This window comes from Cottoperca gobio, chromosome 14, assembly GCF_900634415.1.
Source record: "Cottoperca gobio chromosome 14, fCotGob3.1, whole genome shotgun sequence".
In the NCBI taxonomy this organism is placed as follows: Eukaryota; Metazoa; Chordata; class Actinopteri; order Perciformes; family Bovichtidae; genus Cottoperca; species Cottoperca gobio.
The window spans coordinates 22,211,953-22,234,850 of NC_041368.1; the positions used below are offsets into that span (position 1 = coordinate 22,211,953).

General features: G+C 41.8%; 1 protein-coding gene and 1 non-coding gene across 4 annotated transcripts; both read right to left on the reverse strand.

Annotated features, from left to right (window-relative positions):
* Positions 1-768: 768 nt before the first annotated feature.
* On the reverse strand, positions 769-22,168 carry usp28 (ubiquitin specific peptidase 28). Of its 3 annotated transcripts, none has more exons than XM_029448209.1 (26): positions 21,991-22,168; positions 19,766-19,840; positions 18,454-18,574; positions 17,621-17,708; positions 17,093-17,255; positions 15,288-15,374; positions 14,963-15,100; positions 14,184-14,251; positions 11,166-11,242; positions 10,936-11,084; positions 10,724-10,851; positions 10,467-10,562; positions 10,206-10,379; positions 9,872-10,080; positions 9,019-9,089; positions 8,514-8,742; positions 7,785-8,117; positions 6,896-7,032; positions 5,835-6,218; positions 5,453-5,548; positions 4,868-5,046; positions 4,624-4,702; positions 2,808-2,887; positions 2,490-2,613; positions 2,131-2,329; positions 769-1,962 (listed from the first exon to the last, which is right to left on the reverse strand). In XM_029448209.1, the coding sequence occupies exons 1-26, from the start codon at positions 22,033-22,035 to the stop codon at positions 1,787-1,789; spliced, it is 3,705 nt and encodes a 1,234-aa protein (XP_029304069.1). In that variant the 5' UTR covers positions 22,036-22,168; the 3' UTR covers positions 769-1,786. The 3 variants fall into 3 exon arrangements, with proteins under 3 accessions (XP_029304069.1, XP_029304070.1, XP_029304067.1); XM_029448210.1 differs by having other exon boundaries at positions 7,785-8,114; positions 19,766-19,843; XM_029448207.1 differs by having other exon boundaries at positions 19,766-19,843.
* On the reverse strand, positions 18,160-18,232 carry trnae-uuc (transfer RNA glutamic acid (anticodon UUC)). The gene has a single exon. It is a non-coding gene; the product is annotated as a tRNA-Glu (tRNA).
* Positions 22,169-22,898: the final 730 nt, after the last annotated feature.

The window sequence follows — 22,898 nt, forward strand, 5'->3', positions numbered from 1 at the left end:
AGAAATAGGTGACACATTTTCATGCAACCCGTCATTGCTGGATGAGGAGATGTTCGCTGATGCAGAGTGCAGAGAACATCCTCAGAACATCGATGGTTATTCTTCTACACTCATGATGACAACGGCAGCTCTGTTTAAATGTGTATGAACAGAATAGTGAGCTAGTGACCTGTAAGACTGTATTACATCGACTTCTGCTAAATGTAACTGTGAGAGTCCTGCTCTCACGCAGATACAATGACAGAAGGAGGAGGTTTGGTAAACAACAGTTTCAATTGTCCAGTACTCCTCCAGGACCCGGCCTACTGCAAGAGACCAGAACCTGATTCTGCCATTGTATTACTCCCCCAGCAGCCGGCGGTGTAACCACACCCCACTGCCACAGTGATCACAGATGTGTTAGACTTATATGCCATCAGATTTCTCAAATGATGGAACTTCCAACGGAACAATAACAGGACATGAGACGCCTTCGGACAGCTGAAGAAAGAGGTGGCAACAGAATGAATGTATATGAAGTATGAAGTTAACTGGCTGGGTGTCAGGGGTAAAACAAAATACATATAGTTAACATATAAGGCTGAAAGTATTCTATATTTCTCTTAATGTCGACAAATCTAAAAGACTAAATCCAACAGTCTATTAGTTCCTTTTAAAGGTGGAAATCTTTAAAAGCGTCTGACTAATATGTCTTTTACAAAATTCTCATAACAGCTGACAGTTTTAAACGTAACTCCCACTACAGAAGTGAAGACAAAGGATTACACAGTATTTCAAACATTTATTGAGTATCATCACAGAGTACAAGTGAAAAAGCTGCATTGCATCTGGGACACCAGACAAAGGATCTCCTCCTCTCCTGTCCCAAGTCTTTCCTTTCAAAGGGTTTACAGATGAGCACGCAACAGCTCCGCTATTAATATGTGTATGCATAATACTTCTGTGGATATCTTTCTTTCTAACTTCCCCATCATGTACAAGTAATATAAAACATATATTTAATTAAAAAAGCATTTGTTACCGTGCAGTCCAAATCTTATTGTGCGTTCACACTGCTTAGCAACACAACCACAAATCCTACTCATCCAGTCACTTCCTGCTCAGTTGATTAACATTTGTCGGCGGTATTTAAAGTTAACAAGTTTGCCGGCCGATGAAACGTATTCAGAGTGACCATAAGAGTTTCGAGCAGCCTGTTCTCCAACTGTTAACATCTTCTTTGTCCAGGTTGGGTTCATGAAGCTCGACAGTTATGAAACAGATCAGAGCCACTACGTCGTACCAGAACTGGTCCTGACAGGAAGCACTGGGCTCTCTGGAGTTGGGTACCAAGAGGAAGGTCTGGATGTTCACTGATATCTGGTAAACCAATAACTTTGAGCAGTTCTGCAGCATCACAGTGAGCTGCTAACATCACCTGCTGTTGCTTTGGGGCCATTATAACTTTGAAGTACTATTCTTCTCAGCAGACTTGGGGTTGGGACTGCGCAGCTGTATGTATATAGATCATTAACAGAAGCCTGTTGAGGCTTTTCGGTTGAATTTCCTTGATGTTGTAATGAGCCTGAATCCATGTGGTGACCCCTGAAGAGAGCTTACAGCTGGCTCTGTTAAACTATCTAAATGATATGCATGTGCGATGCTAAACCAGCAGATACAATGATTGAAACGGTGAAAACGACACGCTGACTCAACACCGCAGTCGGTCAGCACAGAGCGAGCGATCGGCCGAGTTGCTTGCAGGTTGAAGGAGGTTGTTGGGGGGGGGGGGGATTCTTTCCGGGCTTTACTTGACGCTCACTACAGATGTGCTGTGGATGGACTCCATGACGGCGGCCATGCGACTGCACAGGTCGTGCGCCTGGTTGACCTGGACATTGGGTGGATCTTTAAGAACTACCGTCTCAGCTGAACCGTCCAGAACTCGCGGCAGAAACTCCCCCAGCTTCACCTGCAACGAGTCTGAAAACAAAGGAAGAGCAGTGAAAACAAGGCGGTTTATTTTAGCGCTTTTTTAGTTGAATTGAAGATCGTCCTGTTCTACTCGTGCAGGAGTGACTAATTGCACTTGGAATGACCTCAGACAACAGACATTTTCTAAGATATATGTCTGAACGCAACTGATCTTACCCTCCATGTCCTGGCCCAGGCAGCAGCACCAGTGGCTGCGGATGCTCTCCATGGCGTCCTGGTCGTCGTGGGATAAAGCCGCTTCCCGGCTCATCAGGTGAAGGCAGGGGATGACTGCCTCGTCCATGATGGCGATGCCCTCCTCCACGTTGGTCTCCTCACCGCTGCAGAACAGCTTCGATGCGCTTTCATTCAATGCCTGTGTGGTGGATGTTGGGAGGAGGAGGATGGAGAAGATAATAACAGTTATTGCACCTGCTCATCACTGCAGCAAGGGGATCAGGTGTAAACCACTGACGGACACCAAAATAAAGAGTTTGCATTAATACTACACAAGTGAATACTGCATGAAAACATACAGTGAGGCATTTCCTCCTGTAAACGGCAATAAGAGACGTGTCCATGCCACGTTTCTCTCCATTCTTCAGCAGGGCCACGTTGGACTCGTACGCATGAGCCAGGAAGATCAGTGCCTCTCTCATCCTGCAGCACAAACACAAGGCATCAATCAATCATTGTGGTATTCCTGTATAATACAGTCAAAGTATTTACAATTATACTTAGATTACTTCATTTCTTTCTCACAAACGTTTCCTTTCTGAAACTTCAGGTAAAACTGACAGAATGACACCAACAGGTTGATGAAGTGCTCTGACACGTGAACCTTGGACACCTACTTCCCATGCTGGTAGTGCTCCAGCCCAGTCAACAGGTAGACGAACACTGTTCTGAACAGCCTGTAGTCATCATGCCACTGCTGCAATCAAGCACACAGAACAGCCAACATTTACCTCATTGTCTGATTACATGTTTCAGCCACTGCACAGTAACTAAAAACAGGCGTTCCTGCTTCTTTAGTTGTTTTTTACGTCTAATCAACAAATCAAAGCAACAAATCTCATGAAAAGTTGTTGGTAGCTCTCCGCCTCAAGTCAACTGGTTCAACTGGTTCCTATTATAATATATAAATAGTTTCCTTTTTAAGAGAAGGCTCAGTCATTTATTAAAAAGCTGGTCATTGTAGTTCTTAATGTTCCAGCTTCCAGTTTGTGTTCGGGAGGCAGACACACTCTCCACATTTAAGAGCAGGCTAAATACTTTCCTTTTTGATAAAGCTTATAGTTAGGGCTGGCTCAGGCTTGCCTTGGATCAGCCCCTAGTTATGCTGCTATAGGCTTAGACTGCCGGGGGACACCTCCCTGCTCTCCTCCTTCTCTTCCTCTCTCTTCCCCTCCCTCTCTATCTGTATGCATTTATGTAAATGTATGTTACTAACTCATTATCCGGGGCATCATCCCCGGAGTGTCTGTGTCTCATGTGGCAGGTTGCCTCTGATAAAGTTTACGTCAGGATCAGGAATCGTGGCTGCGCCTGCTGACCTGGTCCTGCTGGACACCGGGAAGCCTTATTGACATTTTCCTGGATTCATCCAAACTTTCTCTTTTTCAACACATCATTTCTGTCAAATGTTGTATTTGTACTATGTTGTTTATCCTGTACACACGACATCTATTGCACGTCTGTCCGTCCTGGGAGAGGGATCCCTCCTCAGTCTCTCCCTGAGGTTTCTAACATTTCTTTTAGGAAGTTTTTCCTTGTGCGATGCGAGGGTGTAAGGACAGAATGTCCAAGGACAGAGGGTCTGAGGACAGAGGGTGTAAGGACAGAGGGTCTAAGGACAGAGGGTCTGAGGACAGAGGGTCTGAGGACAGAGGGTGTAAGGACAGAGGGTCTAAGGACAGAGGGTCTGAGGACAGAGGGTCTAAGGACAGAGGGTCTAAGGACAGAGGGTCTGAGGACAGAGGGTCTAAAGACAGAGGGTCTAAAGACAGAGGGTCTGAGGACAGAGGGTCTGAGGACAGAGGGTCTGAGGACAGAGGGTCTAAAGACAGAGGGTCTAAGACAGAGGGGTCTGGGTCTGAGGACAGAGGGTCTGAGGACAGAGGGTCTGAGGACAGAGGGTCTAAAGACAGAGGGTCTAAAGACAGAGGGTCTGAGGACAGAGGGTCTGAGGACAGAGGGTCTAAGGACAGAGGGTGTAAGGGTCTGGGCAACAATGGAGCTCTATGGCTCAGACAAATAAACTACATCAAGCTTTGACTGTAGTATTGTCAATACAATGGTTTTGGTCATTTATAGAATTTGTTGACAATAAGAAAAAGTTAGAATACCACGACACTTATCCTTTTAATAAGCAAGTCTAATATTAAATATGTATAAATAGGCAGTTTTGATAGTAGTAGTACTAAACATATGCCTCCAGTGTGTATCTCTGTCGTTTCAGTTCACTGTCATATATCATGATGGATCTGACCACATTTCTAACAAATATATGTCTCAAAATTACATTTACTGTCAACGTCTACATGTTGAGGATTGGTATGATGCTCCTGAACTTAAAGCAATTAAAGAAATATTAATTCCAGTGAAATTATTACGAAAATGGGACAAATAAACCACCAAAACATGAACAGAAGAGAGAAGTCAGCCCACCAAGTACTCATCCATATCCATGTCCTCTGGCTTGATGAGGCGCAGCTTGGTTCGGGCTTCCCTCTTGATACCGATGGCTCTGCATGTACAGAAAGGACGTATGAACGCTTTGCATTCGCAGCGTGCAGCAGGTCTCTGCTCTGGACACTAGGTGGCAGAATAGGCCTGATGTTTGCTCTATTGTGGCTACTCAGTCAAAAAGTAAATACATTCATGTACATGAATAATTCTAGTATTTATTTACCTCTCATCGAAGCTCAGGTTGCGGTCGGTAAACTGCTCCAGCAGCGTCCTCTCAATAATACGATCGGGCGCCTTGTTCTGGAAGAAGTAGACCAGAGAGTGCTGCAGACGAGCGTCCTCTTGGGGACTGGTCTTCTCCTGGGAGAGCTCAAACAAGCGGCAATACTCCTCGTGGAAGGCCTGAGGGAACATCTTAGTTTGAATTCTATTTAAATTTAACAATATGCTCATGGTCGACGTCACCTTGGAATGACTGTGGAAGACATCTAACGGGTTACATGAGTTTAAAATCTCAACAGAAATATGTATAAACAAGTCAATTATTTAAACTTTGGGCTTCAAGTATCAACTCGACTATCTATGTGAATACATTTATTTATTTATTGTTTGTCGCCAACGAGTCCCTCATTAGTTACATTTGAATGTTTGTGTCCTGATTCTAATAAATCTGTCGGGAAGAGAAAACTATTCAAAACTGTAGAAAGAGAAAATGTTGCATTTCAGGACACAAGATCATTTAATTATCTTGTGAAGTGTGGAGTTGATATGAGGTGTGATGACCTCCGGTATCCCTCAAAGACCTCACCTTGATGAGGCCAGCCTCGGGGCCTTCCTTATCGAAGGTTTGTCTGGCCTTGGCTATGGCTAGTATGACGCCCTGCATAGCTGGAGTCAGCATCATCTAGGAAGTGAGGAGAAACAAGAGTGAATAAAACACCAACTGGGCGGGAAAGCTGCGCAAAGATCCTGAGCAGTTCAGGGCTGCACTCCATTCCTACGTACTGAGAAGTTGCAAATGTAAAAAATGATTTCTCAAATCAAACTCTGGAGGGGAACGTCCTTAAAGTGAGACATTTAAACTGCAAACAGCAACATTGAAACGTGTCCCAAAAGCAGTGAATGAGCAGCAGAAACATCTTGTAGGTTCTCATTTCTGTGTTTCATACGACATTAGTACTTGTACTTACCTCTTCATTGTATCCATCAGCATCCGCTCTCACCATGATCCGGCCCACGTTGGGGATCTCCACTTCTGAGACCTCGTTCTCAGTCTGCCGCTGTCTGACTGGGACCTCCTCCTCCTGCTGCTGCTGCTGCTGCTGCTGCTGCTGCTGCTGCTGCTGCTGCTGCTGCTGCTGCTGTTGCTCCTCATCCTGCTGCTGCTGCTGCTTCTCGTCCTCCTGCTGCTGCTGCTCCTTGTCCTCCTGCTTTGCTTCATGTTCAGGAGCTTCTCCGGAAGCCTCTGGCTTTCCTTCAGCTTCAGGGCCGAGGCCTGCCGCCTGCGTGTCGTCCTCCTCCACATGGAGGTCAGATGGTGTCGGGTTACTTAGCTCTGCTTCAGGGCCGGGAGTCTGTCAGAGAAAGATTAACGCACATTACTAACCCTTCCATCCATCCTTTATATACATATCCACCTGTGTGCACCCACCCTCATCTGCACATCTGTGTGCATTATAAACACATCTGGAATATGTACAGCTCAAGTCCAGTATGCAGCATGTGTTTCTATTTAAAACACAACATTAACCCCCCCACTCCAAAGGTGAATAAATTGGCTTGGGGAGTGTGTGGAATTAAAAATAGCCACTTGGTCTTATTATATGAAGTCTGGTGTGTCAGCAGACAGCTGAATACATTTAGAAATAAACTTATGGAGCAATGCTCACTTACATGTGACGAATCAACGTGTCAGTGGAGCTCCACATGTCCTGTTATTAGTTATTATCTCTGATGAAGTTACCAGCTTAATTCCATATCATCGTACAGCTTACGATGAATCTTATATTCACAACGTTTTTGATTCTAATATAATATTATAGGACAAGATACTGACACTGATCACAACATCAGTAATCCCTCCTACCCTTCAGTTTATCTGCGTTACTCAACACCCCGCCTGACATTAAGCCTGGATCTACATCGCTATGCTAAGTGGTGGAATGGGATCCTTGACCCCCACACGTTATTTTTGTGGCCTAGAATTTCTGACCCATATTCTACACAGGGGGGGGGGGGGGGGGGGGCCCACCTGACTCTGAAGCTCTTTCTCAGCTGAGGTGGAGCTCTGGCTGAGCTCCAGGGTGTCAGTGACGGCCGCACCGCTGGTGTCGTCTGGTTGGGATCCAGAGCTCTGTGGTGGGGGTGTTGGTGTTAACTCTGCTTCTTCTGGGGTCCGAACAAGAGAGAAGCAGAAGAGAGGCCGTGAGTGGACACATGTCTCTGGTGAAAAGAGATATAAAGGCTCATCATGTACGAAAGAGCCTAAAAAATGACCAGCAATAATACAGCTACAGATTTCTAACAGTTCCATCTCCCGTCGTATAAAACGTTATCATCCTAATCTGTGCAGACGTACTTTATGTCTTATCAATCTAACTGGGGAAATGCAATCACAAGCGCTGCGTAGACATAGACACAGATAGGACCGGCGCAAGCAGCGCTCCGATCATTTGGTTTTTGCTTTGTCTGTGAAGCCAAAGATAAAATTACTATTCTTTTTCCTGAACTTGAAATTAGCTTTGCCCGTCTGCGTGCCATGCAGAGCGTGCCGTGCAGAGCGCGCCGTGCAGAGCGCGCCGCGCAGAGCGTGCCGTGCACAGGTGGGAGGTTCATTAAAAGGAAGCAGCACAAGGAGAGTCGCTGGTATCTGTGTTGTTTGGTCTCAGACTCCAACGCTGGTAAAGCGTCTGCATTTATCTATAAATCCACATTCTTACAGTATCTGTTGTCCACAGCTGCTTCTTAATGTATAAAAGTAAAACCATCTAAAGGCAGCAGGACAGATATGTTGATAAACCTGCAGTGCATTTTGTTGTGCTTGTACAAATTAATTGGAATTATGATTGTGCAGCTATTAGAAGATAATTGACACTGGGTTTATAAAAAACATTCCCTTTCCTCTCGTCACCACGACAGACCTTCAGGCTCGTCTCTGGGATCAGGCTCAGGGTCCGTCTCTGCTGGATGTGGTCGTGGCTCTGAAGAAGCCCCCTCGTCGAGCTCTTCTGTGGATGGTCCTGACTGGGGCGCTGGCTCTACTGCTGTTTGGTGTACATCGTCTGGACCGGGGCTCGTGGGCTCTGCAGACGCTGTAAACTCTCCCTGTGGGGCTGCCGTCTGGCAGAACTGCTCCTCCAATTCACTGAGCTCCTGCTGGAACCAGCGGTTATCTTCATGGACGTAGCGTCTGAGGATGGATGGCAGAGAGTCCATGCCGTGCAGCATCTGGCCTGTCTCGTCATCTGTGTCTTCTGGGTGGATGTGGGGAAGAGTCAGTTAATAGACTTTCACAATAAAACCCACTCACTGACCTCATGTGAACATATTGGCCATTGAAAAGTACTGGAAGTAAGAATTGTAACTATACAAACTATTCTACTGTACTTAATATTTAATACAGAGGAGCTTCTAATGTGATGGAATAGCCTGCCTCTCAATAACAGGTTAGCTGAGCAACATAATCAATGTGCTTTTTTGTTATTAAAGCACATTGATAGCCGAAGATTCTATTCTTGAATAGAATAATTCAAGCACTTTCAATGACCAACTTTCAAGGCCTTGATTCTTTTGGCTCAAATTCGCCAACTTTGATGGATTTGAAGGACCCGTGAATGAACCCTGTAACTGGAACACACACAGAGGTGCACCTGTAATTAGCTGCGGTAGCCTGTCATCGATGTACATCAGGCAGTAGGCACTGGCGTTGGTCATGCCCCCAAACGAGTCTCGCTCCAGCTCCTCCCATGATGATTCAGTGATGCTGACATCATTGTACTTCATCCAGCGCTGGTTTGCATGGTCGTAGATGTAGGCCCAGTAATGGCCTGCTGACGCCTGGCCTTCGTGGACGAGCACCGCATGGAGTCTGTAGGGTGTCTGGATATTACAAGAGACAGCCTTGTATAAAACACTGAAGCCGTACAGCTTTGGGATCTGACTGTGCAGCTTCACATTCACTGCAGTATCACATTCATCTGATCGGTTCTTATTTGTATTCTGTTGACTCGTTCACGTTACATTATGTTCTGTTTCTCCACGGAGATCAATGAAGTCTCATCTAATCTCAAGCAATGCACTCTCTGCAGCTGTGGATGTAAAACATGTGATTGAATTGCTGTTTGTCAGAGTGAGTTAGGTGAGTGTAAGTCTTACCTGGCAGAGAGTGTTGTGTGAGTACATGCCCTCGAGCATCTGAGAGAGCCTGTCAATACTGGCCTTTAGCTCTGGAACACACACACACACACGCACATACACACGCACACACACACACACACACACACGCACACACACACGCACACACAACAAAAATCACAGAAAGAAAACACCATTAGTCATTTCTATTGTCTTCGATTCTTTTACCTGTTGTTTGCTTCACAGTGGGAACGTTTGGGAGAACAGGGTTCAATTCAGAGGAGTATGATCAACACATATATTATAATATAATTCCTCACAAGGGTGAGAGAGATATTTGTAGGTAAGCAGCTCTGCGACTCTGCAAAGTGTTTTTTTCTCCAAGGTGCACTGAAGTTCTTTCCTCGCTTGCAGCAGTTATTTATATATAAATACTTGGTGTGTTGGTACGAGCAAGTGGGAGAAGAAGCGCTGCGGAGGATGCGCCTTTGCAAGTCAGGGCACACTGCAGCTTTAGTGTCAAGATTGACCACTTCTGCACCATCTGCCTTCGCCACGGGCAGATGCAGACATAAAATACAATGCTTTTCAAAATATACACATTCACTGGGGATCATTTAAAAAAGATACATGTATAACATGGCATTCCTATTTTTATCTAACATATCGGCCTGTCATAAGCGGGACATGTTCATTTCTGGTCGATGCCGATCATTTTAAAGCCTTAATCTGCAGATACTGATGACGTGCTGATATCATTGTGCATCCCTAACACTTGTGAACGTAGCATTTAGCAGCTACAGATCCAAAAACAGAGTAATGCCCACGATCAAGACGTCTATAGACTCGTGTTATAAGCTATCTATCAACATACCATTTATGTCATTCTCTACTTCAGTCCTCCAGCGCTGTATGCAGGTCTTAACATAGTGCAGCTCTTCTTCATTAACGCTGTGGGGGGCTGGGTGTGGTGGGCAGTCAACGGGGAGTCTGCACTGGGTGAAGGGCTTGTATATGGGGGTCCGCTGGCAAATGGAAACACTGGAAATCAGTTCGTCCAATGAATCTGCATCTCCAGGTTCACTGAGGGAAGCAAGAAAAGCATCAGAGAGAACGATAGAAATCTGTCTAATATGTTCAGGACTGCAAGAATGTACTGCTGTGTTGTAAAGATATTACTCTCTTCAACAAAAGTCTGTAGACTCAACCTGTTGTCTTTGGAGAGGACTTCACTGAGGGGGTGGCTCGCAGGAGTCGGAGAAGCTGGTCTCAGATCTTCTGCTGGGGAAACACTTGTAGGCTTGGTGGTAGCGAACTCTAGCACAAACTGCAGCATGTCAGTCAGAGGATACTTGGTAGGGCCCGAGCCATAGTTTTTGTAGCTGTGAATGAAGACAGGGGACCGTAAGTACAAGATCTGACCCCGAACAGTGGAGAGGTTATAAAGTCAGCTGTCAATGTTACGTTACCACTCAAGTTTCTGTTGGAGGGCTGCAAGTTGATCCTTGAGTTTCTTCACATCTCCTCTCCTCTCATGAGTGTTTTCTATGTTTTTGTGAAGGTATCTGCAAACAGGAAATCAGCACGCAGGTGTAAGATTTGTTAAAACACGTGACAACCATGAGCCTTCATGTCCTTTACGTTCTCCCCATGTCTTCTTCTCCCCTGTGACGTGAAACTGAAGGAACTTGCACATCTATGATTCATACATCTGTGCAAAGCTCACCTGTCCATATAAATGATTTGTGGGAACTCCAGTTTCTTATGTATCTTTTCAGGGCGACCGAGCTGCGTGTTGAATTCAAATCTAGACAGTTCAAACGTCAAGACCGGCGGTAACCTTTTGAACCATCTCTGCAACCGGGAGAAAATACGATTAGTCTTAGCAAAGCAGCCAAACTCTGAAAATACCATATGCTGTAGAAACGCTATTGTTACCTCACGGCCAGATGTGACGCAGTGATCCGAGTGTAAAGACTCGATCTCCTTCTCAACCATTGCACCTTCCAGGCACTCGTCCAGGTTGTTGAAGCCGTTGACTTGCAGAGGGTACTGGCCAAACTGCTCGATATTACACAACGTCTTACCTACGCAGAGTCACATACATGTGAGCCACTGAGAACAGAGTTCATATTCATTTTCATCGTGACAAGAACAGAGACTCATACCCTCGTGTCTTCTTTCTGTCACAAAGGTGCCGTAGAAAAGCTGGACCATGGGGTTCTTTTGTTTGTCTTCTCCGTTACTGAAAGTAAAACAAAGACATTACATTTATGTTAATTCAGCAAACAGACAGAGAAGAAGAAGAAGAACAGTCAACACGTCGTCAACTGAGGGTTAACCAGGTCTATCTGCACTTTGACGAGCTTTGAGAAATTTGAAATTAGCATTTGAAAGTTCAACAGTTCATAACGTGGACACTATAAAACCAACTCCAACCCATGTTGACACATCACATGCTGCACACTAGCTAGTGAAGTTAACACTGTTCAGCCAATTCAGTGCATTATGGGTAGAAACTAAACTCATTGTGCAGATAGACCTTTGTGGTTCTATTGTTGGAACACCAGAGTCTAAGGGTCTATCTGACATTTCCCCCCCGAAGATTTAACCTCCACTGTATTTTATGCAACTTAGCTTCATTTTAAGCTCTAAATGTTTACACAGGTTCCACGTGGCAGGAAACTTAAAAGTGAAAATTATATTAGCTAATAAATCTGAATTTGTAAGACTTTTTATTGAACTACTAATGATCTTAACTTGAACTACTAATGATCTTAACTTGAACTACTAATGATCTTAACTTGAACTACTGATGATCTTAACTTGAACTACTAATGATCTTAACTTGAACTACTGATGATCTTAACTTGAACTACTAATGATCTTAACTTGAACTACTAATGATCTTAACTTGAACTACTGATGATCTTAACTTGAACTACTGATGATCTTAACTTGAACTACTAATGATCTTAACTTGAACTACTAATGATCTTAACTTGAACTACTGATGATCTTAACTTGAACTACTAATGATCTTAACTTGAACTACTGATGATCTTAACTTGAACTACTAATGATCTTAACTTGAACTACTAATGATCTTAAGTTGAACTACTGATGATCTTAACCTAAACTACTAATGATCTTAACTTGAACTACTGATGATCTTAACTTGAACTACTAATGATCTTAACTTGAACTACTAATGATCTTAAGTTGAACTACTGATGATCTTAACCTAAACTACGGATGATCTTAACTTGAACTACTGATGATCTTAACTTGAACTACTAATGATCTTAAGTTGAACTACTGATGATCTTAACTTGAACTACTGATGATCTTAACTTGAACTACTAATGATCTTAAGTTGAACTACTGATGATCTTAAGTTGAACTACTAATGATCTTAACTTGAACTACTGATGATCTTAACTTGAACTACTAATGAGCTTAACTTAAACTACTAATGATCTTAACTTGAACTACTGATGATCTTAACTTGAACTACTAATGATCTTAAGTTGAACTACTGATGATCTTAAGTTGAACTACTGATGATCTTAACTTGAACTACTAATGACCTTAACTTGAACTACTAATGATCTTAACTTGAACTACTGATGATCTTAACTTGAACTATTAATGATTTTAACTTGAACTACTAATGATCTTAACTTTAACTACTGATGATCTTAACTTGGACTACTGATGATCTTAACTTGGACTACTAATGATCTTAACTTGAACTACTAATGATCTTAACTTGAACTACTAATGATCTTAACTTGAACTACTAATGATCTTAACTTGAACTACTGATGATCTTAACCTGAACTACTAATGATCTTAACTTGAACTACTAATGATCTTAACTTGAACTACTAATGATCTTAACTTGAACTACTGATGATCTTAACTTGAACTACTGATGATCTTAACTTGAACTACTGATGATCTTAACTTGAACTACCGATGATCTTAACTTGAACTACTAATGATCTTAACTTGAACTACTAATGATCTTAACTTGAACTACTGATGATCTTAACTTGAACTACTGATGATCTTAACTTGAACTACTAATGACCTTAACTTGAACTACTAATGATCTTAACTTGAACTACTAATGATCTTAACTTGAACTACTGATGATCTTAAGTTGAACTACTGATGATCTTAACTTGAACTACTAATGATCTTAACTTGAACTACTAATGATCTTAACTTGAACTACTGATGATCTTAACTTGAACTACTAATGATCTTAACTTGAACTACTAATGATCTTAACTTGAACTACTAATGATCTTAACTTTAACTACTGATGATCTTAACTTGAACTACTAATGATCTTAACTTTAACTACTGATGATCTTAACCTTGAACTACTAATGATCTTAACTTGAACTACTAATGATCTTAACTTGAACTACTAATGATCTTAACTTGAACTACTGATGATCTTAACTTGAACTACTGATGATCTTAACTTGAACTACTGATGATCTTAACTTGAACTACTGATGATCTTAACTTGAACTACTGATGATCTTAACTTGAACTATTAATGATCTTAACTTGAACTACTGATGATCTTAACTTGAACTACTAATGATCTTAACTTGAACTATTAATGATCTTAACTTGAACTACTAATGATCTTAACTTGAACTACTAATGATCTTAACTTGAACTACTGATGATCTTAACTTGAACTACTGATGATCTTAACTTGAACTACTAATGACCTTAACTTGAACTACTAATGATCTTAACTTGAACTACTAATGATCTTAACTTGAACTACTGATGATCTTAACTTGAACTACTGATGATCTTAACTTGAACTACTATCTACTAGATTACATATAAAACAGTTGGCAGCAAAACGTTTTGAATAAGTTCTTCCTGTGCTTCAAATGATCACGTGATTCATTTCCCGCCCTGCTATTGGTTGTCAGCAGATCGACCTTTGTGATACTAACATGATGCTTGAACATGTGGAGATAGACCTTTATAGATCTCACTGACTCAGCAAATATATACAACATCTGCATAAATGAGTGATGCAGATAGACCCTGTTCACTTTAAAGCCCTTTGAGACATAGACCTCACATCTGTCCAATGTGTCAGATAGACCTTGTTAACCCTCAGTTGAATAGAACATAGAACTTACTCTTTGGCAGCCATCTGAAATGCATCCTCCAGCCACTCAAGCAGCTTGTGGGAGAATTCACTGACATCCTGAAATGAAGACGTAACAGCTCAGAATAAAGAAGCTGTGCAGTCGTAGAGGAGTCAGAATCACACAGGTTCTTGCTTGACATTGGAAACAGCAGTTTGACAAAGAAAATCTTAGTTAAAGTTCCGTTTTTCCAAAAGGTTTCAAACTCACATCTGAACAAGAACATTGCCCTCCTCCCACCCCATCAGTGCACTCAGACATAGTCTCCCTTTACAAAATGCTGCTTGTGGGTTTTCAAATGGTCGATGTTTTGGTTCAGGCGCAAATCTCTCACTCTCTATTTATCTTCCCAAAACACAAATGAAATCTTAAAGTGAGAAAGTTAGAAAACAGGCGAGACAGAAGAGAGAGCAACAAAAGCAAAACTAAAAGGTGAACAGAAGTAACTTATTCGTTGGTCCGTACTTTATTGTGGTTACTTACTAAATTACAGCCTCGCAGTTGTTTGCCTTCGCCTTAGATATTTGTGTGAAATTGTCATAATTAGCTAATACATTTTGTGAGGTCACAGCGACCTTGACCTTTAACCACCAAATTCTTATCAGTTCATCCTTGAGTCCAAGTGGGTGTTTTCTGCCAAGTTGAAAGAAATTGAGTTCATGAGGTGCTGCCAGATTTGTATCCTGACAGACTTATCCACACATGTGAGACCTCTATACATTAAGCGGACCTTAATTTCTTTTGTCATAAAGTCAATAAAGGTGTTGTACCTGTTGGGCCTCGCTGGTCCTGAAGGCGTCTCGCAGTAACTCCACTGCAGCAGAAGGATCCACAAACCTGCGAGTGGAGCCCACCATGAGGGCGAACAGACAGCGCAGCTCCTGCATGAAAGCTATGTTCCTCTTGTCCTGTGAACACAAACTCACAATCACATTTCACCCTTTACACTTCATCACGATGTGGCAAAGTTCATAATAACAGGAAATCCCCACAGCGTGTTCACTTCTCTCCTTTGTGTGTAAGAATTAAAATATGCAAACAAAAGTCTCTCTTGTGAACGTGAGCAACGAGCGCTGGTGACGGAAGTTTACTCACAGAATGGCTCTTACACTTCTCCAGTATTCGCTCAGACAGATGGTAGTTGAGAACCAGCCTCCTGAACACGGGCAGGTGGAACAGTGACTGCGACAAGACAACAAAACAAAGGCCGTTAATGCAAACCTGGAGTCAAAGTCAGATGTGGGAGATCACCATGTATGTTCCTTGATCATCACAGAATAAATAAATATCAGAGCATGTTTGTTAACAACAGAATTTCACTGGTTGTAATTTGCACATTTCATAAAACTCCTGAACGACAAGTCAACCCCCCCCTCTTCTATCATTGGACAATAAAGACCGTTAATACTTCATGTGTCATCACATTGACGTAAATACGTCTCGCCTTCTTCAATCAAACAAACAGGGTGTAATTATAAGTAGCGCTAATATTTTATTAATTAGATGTTTAAGTGAAATCAAAATAAATGCAACATTTAGATGCAGACAATTATAATCTTAATAAATACAATTACAGTTCATTTATCATATATTAGATTAGATTAATTAGAATACATTAATTACATTTATAGTTATTTACATGTAGATTTACACATAAGCATGTTATAAGACACTCGTGCGTCTCCTGATAAACTAAATGCATTAATAGCAGTCGGTCACTCTCATGTGCCATGTGTGGACGAGAGCGGAGCTTCTGAGCACTTATGAATATCTTGATATATATTTCCATTTGAGAAGGAAATTCAATTACGGCTTATCTCACTTTTTACTGTAATTTATACCACAAAGGATAATAGAGGGAATATGAGCTGACAGCTGAATCATGTGGTCACTCAGCCTCAATCTGATAGCATAATTACTTTTTAAAGGGAGACTGCTTTATCAAGAGTCGGGCTCTGTGGAATCTACAACAATCAATTCAATTGTAACAAACAGCATCGACACCAGAAAACAACAACAAAAGGGTATCATTTGAGCGTCATTTGTATTCAAACAACACTGCCTCATTTTCCCATTTCTATTCCCAGATAATAACCCCTGTCCTTTGGGGCTTTGACTTCTAAATCAACGCAGAGGCATATCTGAGTTCAACAGAGACAAACAATCACTGTCTCCTCTGTCCATTTACTAGGAAGTCCGCTGCTCGCTCCATCATCACATCCCTGGCTATTTAATTATCCACACAGCCCGTGCATCTCAATGAGGGCTCGGGTTTCTGCCGAGCCACCTGATAGGCCCGACTAAATTCAGTCGGGAGTGGATCTGTAATGGAATTAGCAGCTCAGAGAAATACGGCATTTAGCAGAAGTATGCCCACACCTTCTCCTAATGTTCCTGATGTTTCTAATAACTGTGGGGACGGTACAGAGTCGGTGAAAAGAGATCTTTGTGTAGTCACAGTGTGTCTTTAAGTGCATTCCTAATACACTTACCACATGTGAACTCATCTTAAAGAGGAAGAAAATCTAAACTATATTACAGAGACGGTGAAAGCCAAAAGAAAAACAATATTTGCTGATGGATACGAGGTGCGACACCTCTGACAGACTAAAGTTAGATTTCCTGAAAGGGAAACTCCAAGTCTATAAAGGTTTATTACGCCAAGAGAGAGAGCTGCTTTAAGTTTCAGCAGCAGGTGGACACTTAGAAGGAGCTCAGCACTTCACGGACCGTGTGCACCGTGCAGCTGTAATATGAATTGTGTACTATTCATCTGAATAATGTTTATTCCATTGTCTTACATTCAAAGGTGCCTATCCCACAGGACACGACGTCCATACGTGTCAAAACATAGCACAGCCTCAGCACTTTGAGGGAACCAATCACACACTGATTCTCACCTGGATGACGGCACTGAACCAGCAGGTGTTGCCAACATTGCGAATGCCCACGGGCCAGTCGTCCTGGCGGACCCAGTCTGCGGGGCTGCACATCTCACTCTGGGCTTCACTTCTCTTCCTCTTCATTCTCGCTGCGTTCTCCTCGGCGCTGGCCTCCAGAGCCCTGCAGGACGTCACATTATCCATTTGAAAGCGTTGAACTGACAACACTATGTAATGTAAAATCCACTCATGAAAACACAAACTGTGGCGCAAGACAAAAAGCAAATGACTTGATGATTCATTCATAGTAAACATGTGACATGTTGATATTTATCACGAATATAATCCTAGTTTAGAGTGTTATCGTGCTAGCATTTTGTTTATTTTTAGCATAAAACACAAAACAATTCAATATCTGCAGGTATTTGGTCCGATCCATCCAATAGGTGTCGAGATTTTAAGCTCACAAGCGTCTATATCTACTGTTTCTATACTGTACTTTTCTCCAGTAACAAGGCCTTACACACAAAGCAGGTTCTCTTGTACCTGTTGAATTCTCTCTCCTCCGCTTGGGCATTGTGAGACTCCTGCAGGCTGAGTTCTATGGCCGCCTGCAGTTCATCTTTAGGAAGTCCTGAAGAAACAGACAACAATATGTCAACAAGATATATCAACAAGTTTCAGATATCAGAATCAAAATCAACAGAGAACGTTTCCATAACAGACACTTTGGAAGCCAAAGGCCACAAATCGAAAAGGTAAAAGCTTCAGTGTTCTTCGAGTTCCTGTCGGATCGTAGCGCAGCATCTGAATCCGCTTCACATGCATTTGACAATTGACGTAACTTTCCCAAAGACAATTGGAAAATCACGGCCACTTACGCAGACTTTGGAAGGTGTGCACGAGTGTGAACGTATGAATTATAGGAACTCCAACACGTATTTCTGGCACTAATTGTACGCACCATAAATTACGAGAGGATACTTACAGACAGTATGCTCTTTCACCCACATTTGTGAAGTTAATAATCCTGTTAAAACTACAGAGATCAGATAAGATAGAACTTTATTGATCGTCGAAAACACTTCCCATACCGGGAGTCGAACCCGGGCCACCTGGGTGAAAACCAGGAATCCTAACCAGCTAGACCATATGGGACATACAGAGAGTCAGAAATCTCTGTGACATGTCGTACACACTATTTACTTTCCTGTTTGTGACTTTAATTCCCCCTGTTCCATATAGCAATCAAGCATCTTTTCTGTGCTACACGTGATATATCCGCGCTCAACCTGCAGTTCTATGTGATTGCATATTATTTTTTTAAATTTATCACTAAACTAAGACTTTTATGCACGCTTGTTTTGTCCCCAGTTTACCTTTCTGGCCCTCCCAGGCCTCTGCAGAGGCCCCTGACTCCTGTGGTTCTCCAGGATCCTGAACCTCTACAGTCTGGGTTGTCAGCAGCCCAACAGCATGTCCAATGTCCCCCTGGCTGGCCTTAAAGAGGAAAAGATAAGGGCAGAACATTCTGGATAGAAATAATGTCTGATACAAACATTTCTAATTGCGTATAGAACTCTACGGGTGCGTGCCCCTCCCAGACCTGAGCGCTCCTGCTGTTCGCTGTCTGCCCCTGGTGCAACAGGTTGGATTGTGCCGCGGCAGCACAGTCAGCAGACTGTTTATTGTACTGTTTGTCAATTATCGCTTTTATGAGGTTCCTATTAACTCAAGCTCCTAGGGATCTTTGCGTTTGCAGTAGTGTTTCAAAACATAAGCAGTGTGCTGGGGTGGAAACTAGGCACCCTGGGGGCTGCTTTAAAGTAATCAAAGAGTGTTCCTTTAACATTAATTACACGAGAACAGCAAGGGCTATGTTTTAAGACAACTAGCAGCATCGCTCTAGGGATGGATTCCTATGACATTTTGTACAGACTTTAATGTTCTGCGCAGGATGGAGTGCAATAACACGTTTATGCTCGTAACACAACAAACCTTATGGCGTTCATAAGTCACCAAAGACAGCATCCTCTGTCTAATGTTTGGATTTAATACACCACAACTGCTAAGGCTCAAAAACAACAACTTTAATTTGATAATTTAGCTGTAACATAACTTCTGAAATGCCGTGTAAACATGTTTCCATAATCAAGCTAGAGGGGTAGAGGATCAGTCTGATTACTGTAACTAAACTAAACTACCACTAATCGTAACAGTCTTGGTAATACGAAATCTCGGAGCCGATCAGATATTGGGGAAAAGGACAATATTTCGGGGGTTCTTGTATAGCTAACGGATATCCGGACCAAGACTTCCTTTGGTCTTCCGATTACAACTTGAGACGCGAGAATAGAGTTGGAGTTCTGAGACAACGTCTACGACTGGATTGTTTCACAAGTAGCAGTTTACACGCTAATTTTAAGCTAATAAAAAGTTAAATCCTCATCAGACGATATCCCATGGGTTCAGAGATTGCATTTCGGCCAATTCCTCTCCCAACTACAAACAGAAACCAAACGGTGCGTTCACTGTATGGAAAATCACAATGCTCTGATCATGTCACAATTGCTTTATAAAGGTCATTCACTTGCTTGCATGGTGGCAGAATAACCTAACAGTACACACAAGAGAGACACCATCCATTGTCTTATCACACGATGCCAGGGATCCTGATTTCTTCACTCTTACATTCAAGGCTCTGTAGAGAATCTGTGGATCCTGGATGCCAGTGATCTCCCTCAGCTGGTTGATCAGGATTTCGCTCTGCTGAGGGAAAGGATCGGACAAATGTAAAACAATAGTCAAGCTTGAGATGGGTTGAGAGCTGATGAGAGGTTTGGGTTAGTTGGACTGGTATTTGACTCCCATTTGACTTTACATTGGGTGCAGCATTGGTTTAATAGAACTTTTTAATTTTACCTCATTTTCTTCCACTGCTTTCCCATAACAAGTAGATTTATTATTTCAAATGATCAAACTAGTCAATGGTTAACCCTTCTGGTAACCAGCAGATACAGATTTACGTACTGTTAATGGGAACATGCTTGGCCAATGTGGCACCCTATGATAATAGCTCATATGGGCCTCACTTGTAGCCTGTGACCCAGTAGACAGACACACATGGAGGTATATATGGAGCTGAAGGACAAATGTCTAAATGCCAACCTGACATGCCAACATGAGGTCCACATATCAGCTGAATCAGGACAATGGCTTAATGAATCCAAGCCAAAATCAATGGCTTCAATGAAGAGCATTAAAAGAATAGCTTGACATTTTGGAGTTAAGCTTATTCGCTTTCTTCCACAAGAGAAAGTTCCTGGATTACAGCCAAGAAATAGTCCGATCCGTAAACCAAACATAAAATGGCGAACTATCATTTTTACACTTTAGAGATGCTGGGAAGTGGACTGTGTGTTGGCTGCTCGTGGTAACTTTGTATTAACTTCCCTGACAAACAAGTATATTTTCCAAATGGAGCTTTTTAAAGATTTGAAATGTCAACTTGTGTTTGACGAGTTTATCATTGTTGGGGGTGACGTGTTAAACAACCTATTTTAGTCCACGGTGTCCTTTAAACTAAAATCCAAAACACTTCAAGAAATGTTTTGAGGCAACCAATTGCGTGCCACATTACGAAACATGCTAACATCATTTATACATTTAGAAATTTGTAAACACAAACTCTCAAAGGCCGTCATATGTTTTGACCTCATGAAATACCAATAACATAAGTCTGCTGAGCGAGAGGCGCTATATAAAGCCTGCTTCCCCCAAAAGCAGGTGGACATGTCTCTCTCTCTCTCTCTCTCTCTCTCTCTCTCTCTCTCTCTCTCTCTCTCTCTCTCTCTCTCTCTCACACACTCACACTCACACACACACAGTAAGCCGAGAGCAGGCTGACCAGACTTATATGGAGTCCAGGGGCTATCTGAGACCCTCTTGGTTAGCCTCTATTTTAGGCTACTGACATGGATAGCAAAGGCTTCTGTTTATCATTCCACTCACCATGCCGACAGACCTGAGTGACAAAAGCACGGGGTCTCTCTGACACACACACAGACTCACGCACACACACACACACGCACACACACACACACACACACACGCACACACACGCACACACCTTCTATGTCAATACCAAATAGAAAAAAGGATGCAAACAAACTGTGAAACAATACCACACAAGTGTTACTGTATGTAGACCATTAGTACCTAACATCATTAGAAGATTGGCTCAATATACTGCTGGAATATTTTATAACAAAGCCTCTTTGGTAAAGCAATAGCTTGCTTGGATTGCTAAAGAGACAAATACTGATTAAAGTGTATTCTAAATATAACAATCTACAATAACGTGTTAATATTTTTCACATCAAAAATAGATGAACTTTTATCTGTGGGTCATAGGGTAATGATAAATCCTGTTCCCTATTAGACTAGCAACTGAAAAGATCAGATTTAAGATGTGAAACTTTCATCTATCAAGCATTTGTTTATCATATTAACTGGATTAGTTAGGACTAATTCTTTAAAAAAAATTTAAATCAACCAAATGCCAGTAATATTGCCAGCACATATGTAGCTTGGACGTTTAAAAACACTAAGCTTGTATAATATATATTAATTAACTGCGACCTAGCTCATCAGCCACATTGGTGAAATAAAAAAGTATTGAAATACGAGCTGTTTGGTGTATTTTCTGTGTGCCGAATTCAAAAGTCTAGTCTAAATATTATGATAATGTTAGATTTTTTTTTAATTCCCAGTGTGGACATACAATTATGTTAAACGTAACTTTAAAATTGCGGATTTTTAGTACAGGTTTGGGCTTCGCACAAGGGGTTAGTGTTAACGTTAGTGCAAACATCACTGGTTATGTTAGCGTCTGTTCCGTCATCCTTTGCGCTCACCGAGTTCGTTGAGTTCTCTCCATTTTCAGTCTGTTCACCTCTCATTGCAGATAAAAAAGACGTGAATTTCTTCCTGTTTTCACCAAATGCTTTCAGCCCTGAGTCCGAGTCAAACCAACTCCATCTGTCAAACGCCGAGAGCGACCAGCCAGCTGCGCGCGCTCACCTGTCAGGACACGCGCGTGCACGAGAACGATGGCTAACGTTAACGCGAGCATGCTCTCACGACGTGACAGCGCAGTTCTTCATGTAATGCAATACTTCCTGTGTCTGCGACAGGTTTAAACCCTTACCCAGATGATTTCAGTGTATGGCAGGGAGAGTACATGTACTCAAGTACTGTGCTTAAGTAGCCTGCAATATTCAGCTACACGCACACTTTACTTGAGTATTTCCATTTTATTTGACTTACTTGACCTACTTCTCCACTACAAATATTTGTTACTTCACTGCATTTATTTAACAGCTGTAGTTTCCTGTTACATTGCAGATTTAGATTATTAATACAAATGATAAATCATCTAATGAATTATATTATAGGATTTGCAGCAGTATAGGTTATAACGTAATTTAATTTAGCCCCACATTTAACAGGTGTAACATTAAAGTGATAAACACATTAATGCATCAATAACTATACTCAATAATATAATAGATATTCTAAAATGGGTCATTCTGTATATTGAATAGCCTACATTTGGATGCTAGGTTACTTTTGTACTTTTACATCAGTACAATTTTAAATGTAGGGCTTGTTACATAGTATTTTTACACTGTGGAAGCCTATTACTTATGTTTTAACTATCGAATAACTAATTAAAAAATTATAGATATTGATTTTGAACTGAAATGATTTTTGTTGATATTCTAGCCAATTAAACATATATTAATTTCCAGCAGCAAAAACA

What these genes read in the sequence shown, in the direction of transcription:
- usp28 (XM_029448207.1), bottom strand. Translation starts at nt 22,035, where the DNA reads ATGAGAGGTGAACAGACTGAAAATGGAGAGAACTCAACGAACTCG. An exon ending in AGTAGAGAATGACATAAATG is followed by an intron (nt 9,090 to 9,871) that starts GTATGTTGATAG and finishes TGTGTGTTCCAG; the next exon opens with AGCTAAAGGCCAGTATTGAC. An exon ending in GAGCACTACCAGCATGGGAA is followed by an intron (nt 2,614 to 2,807) that starts GTAGGTGTCCAA and finishes TTTGTGCTGCAG; the next exon opens with GATGAGAGAGGCACTGATCT.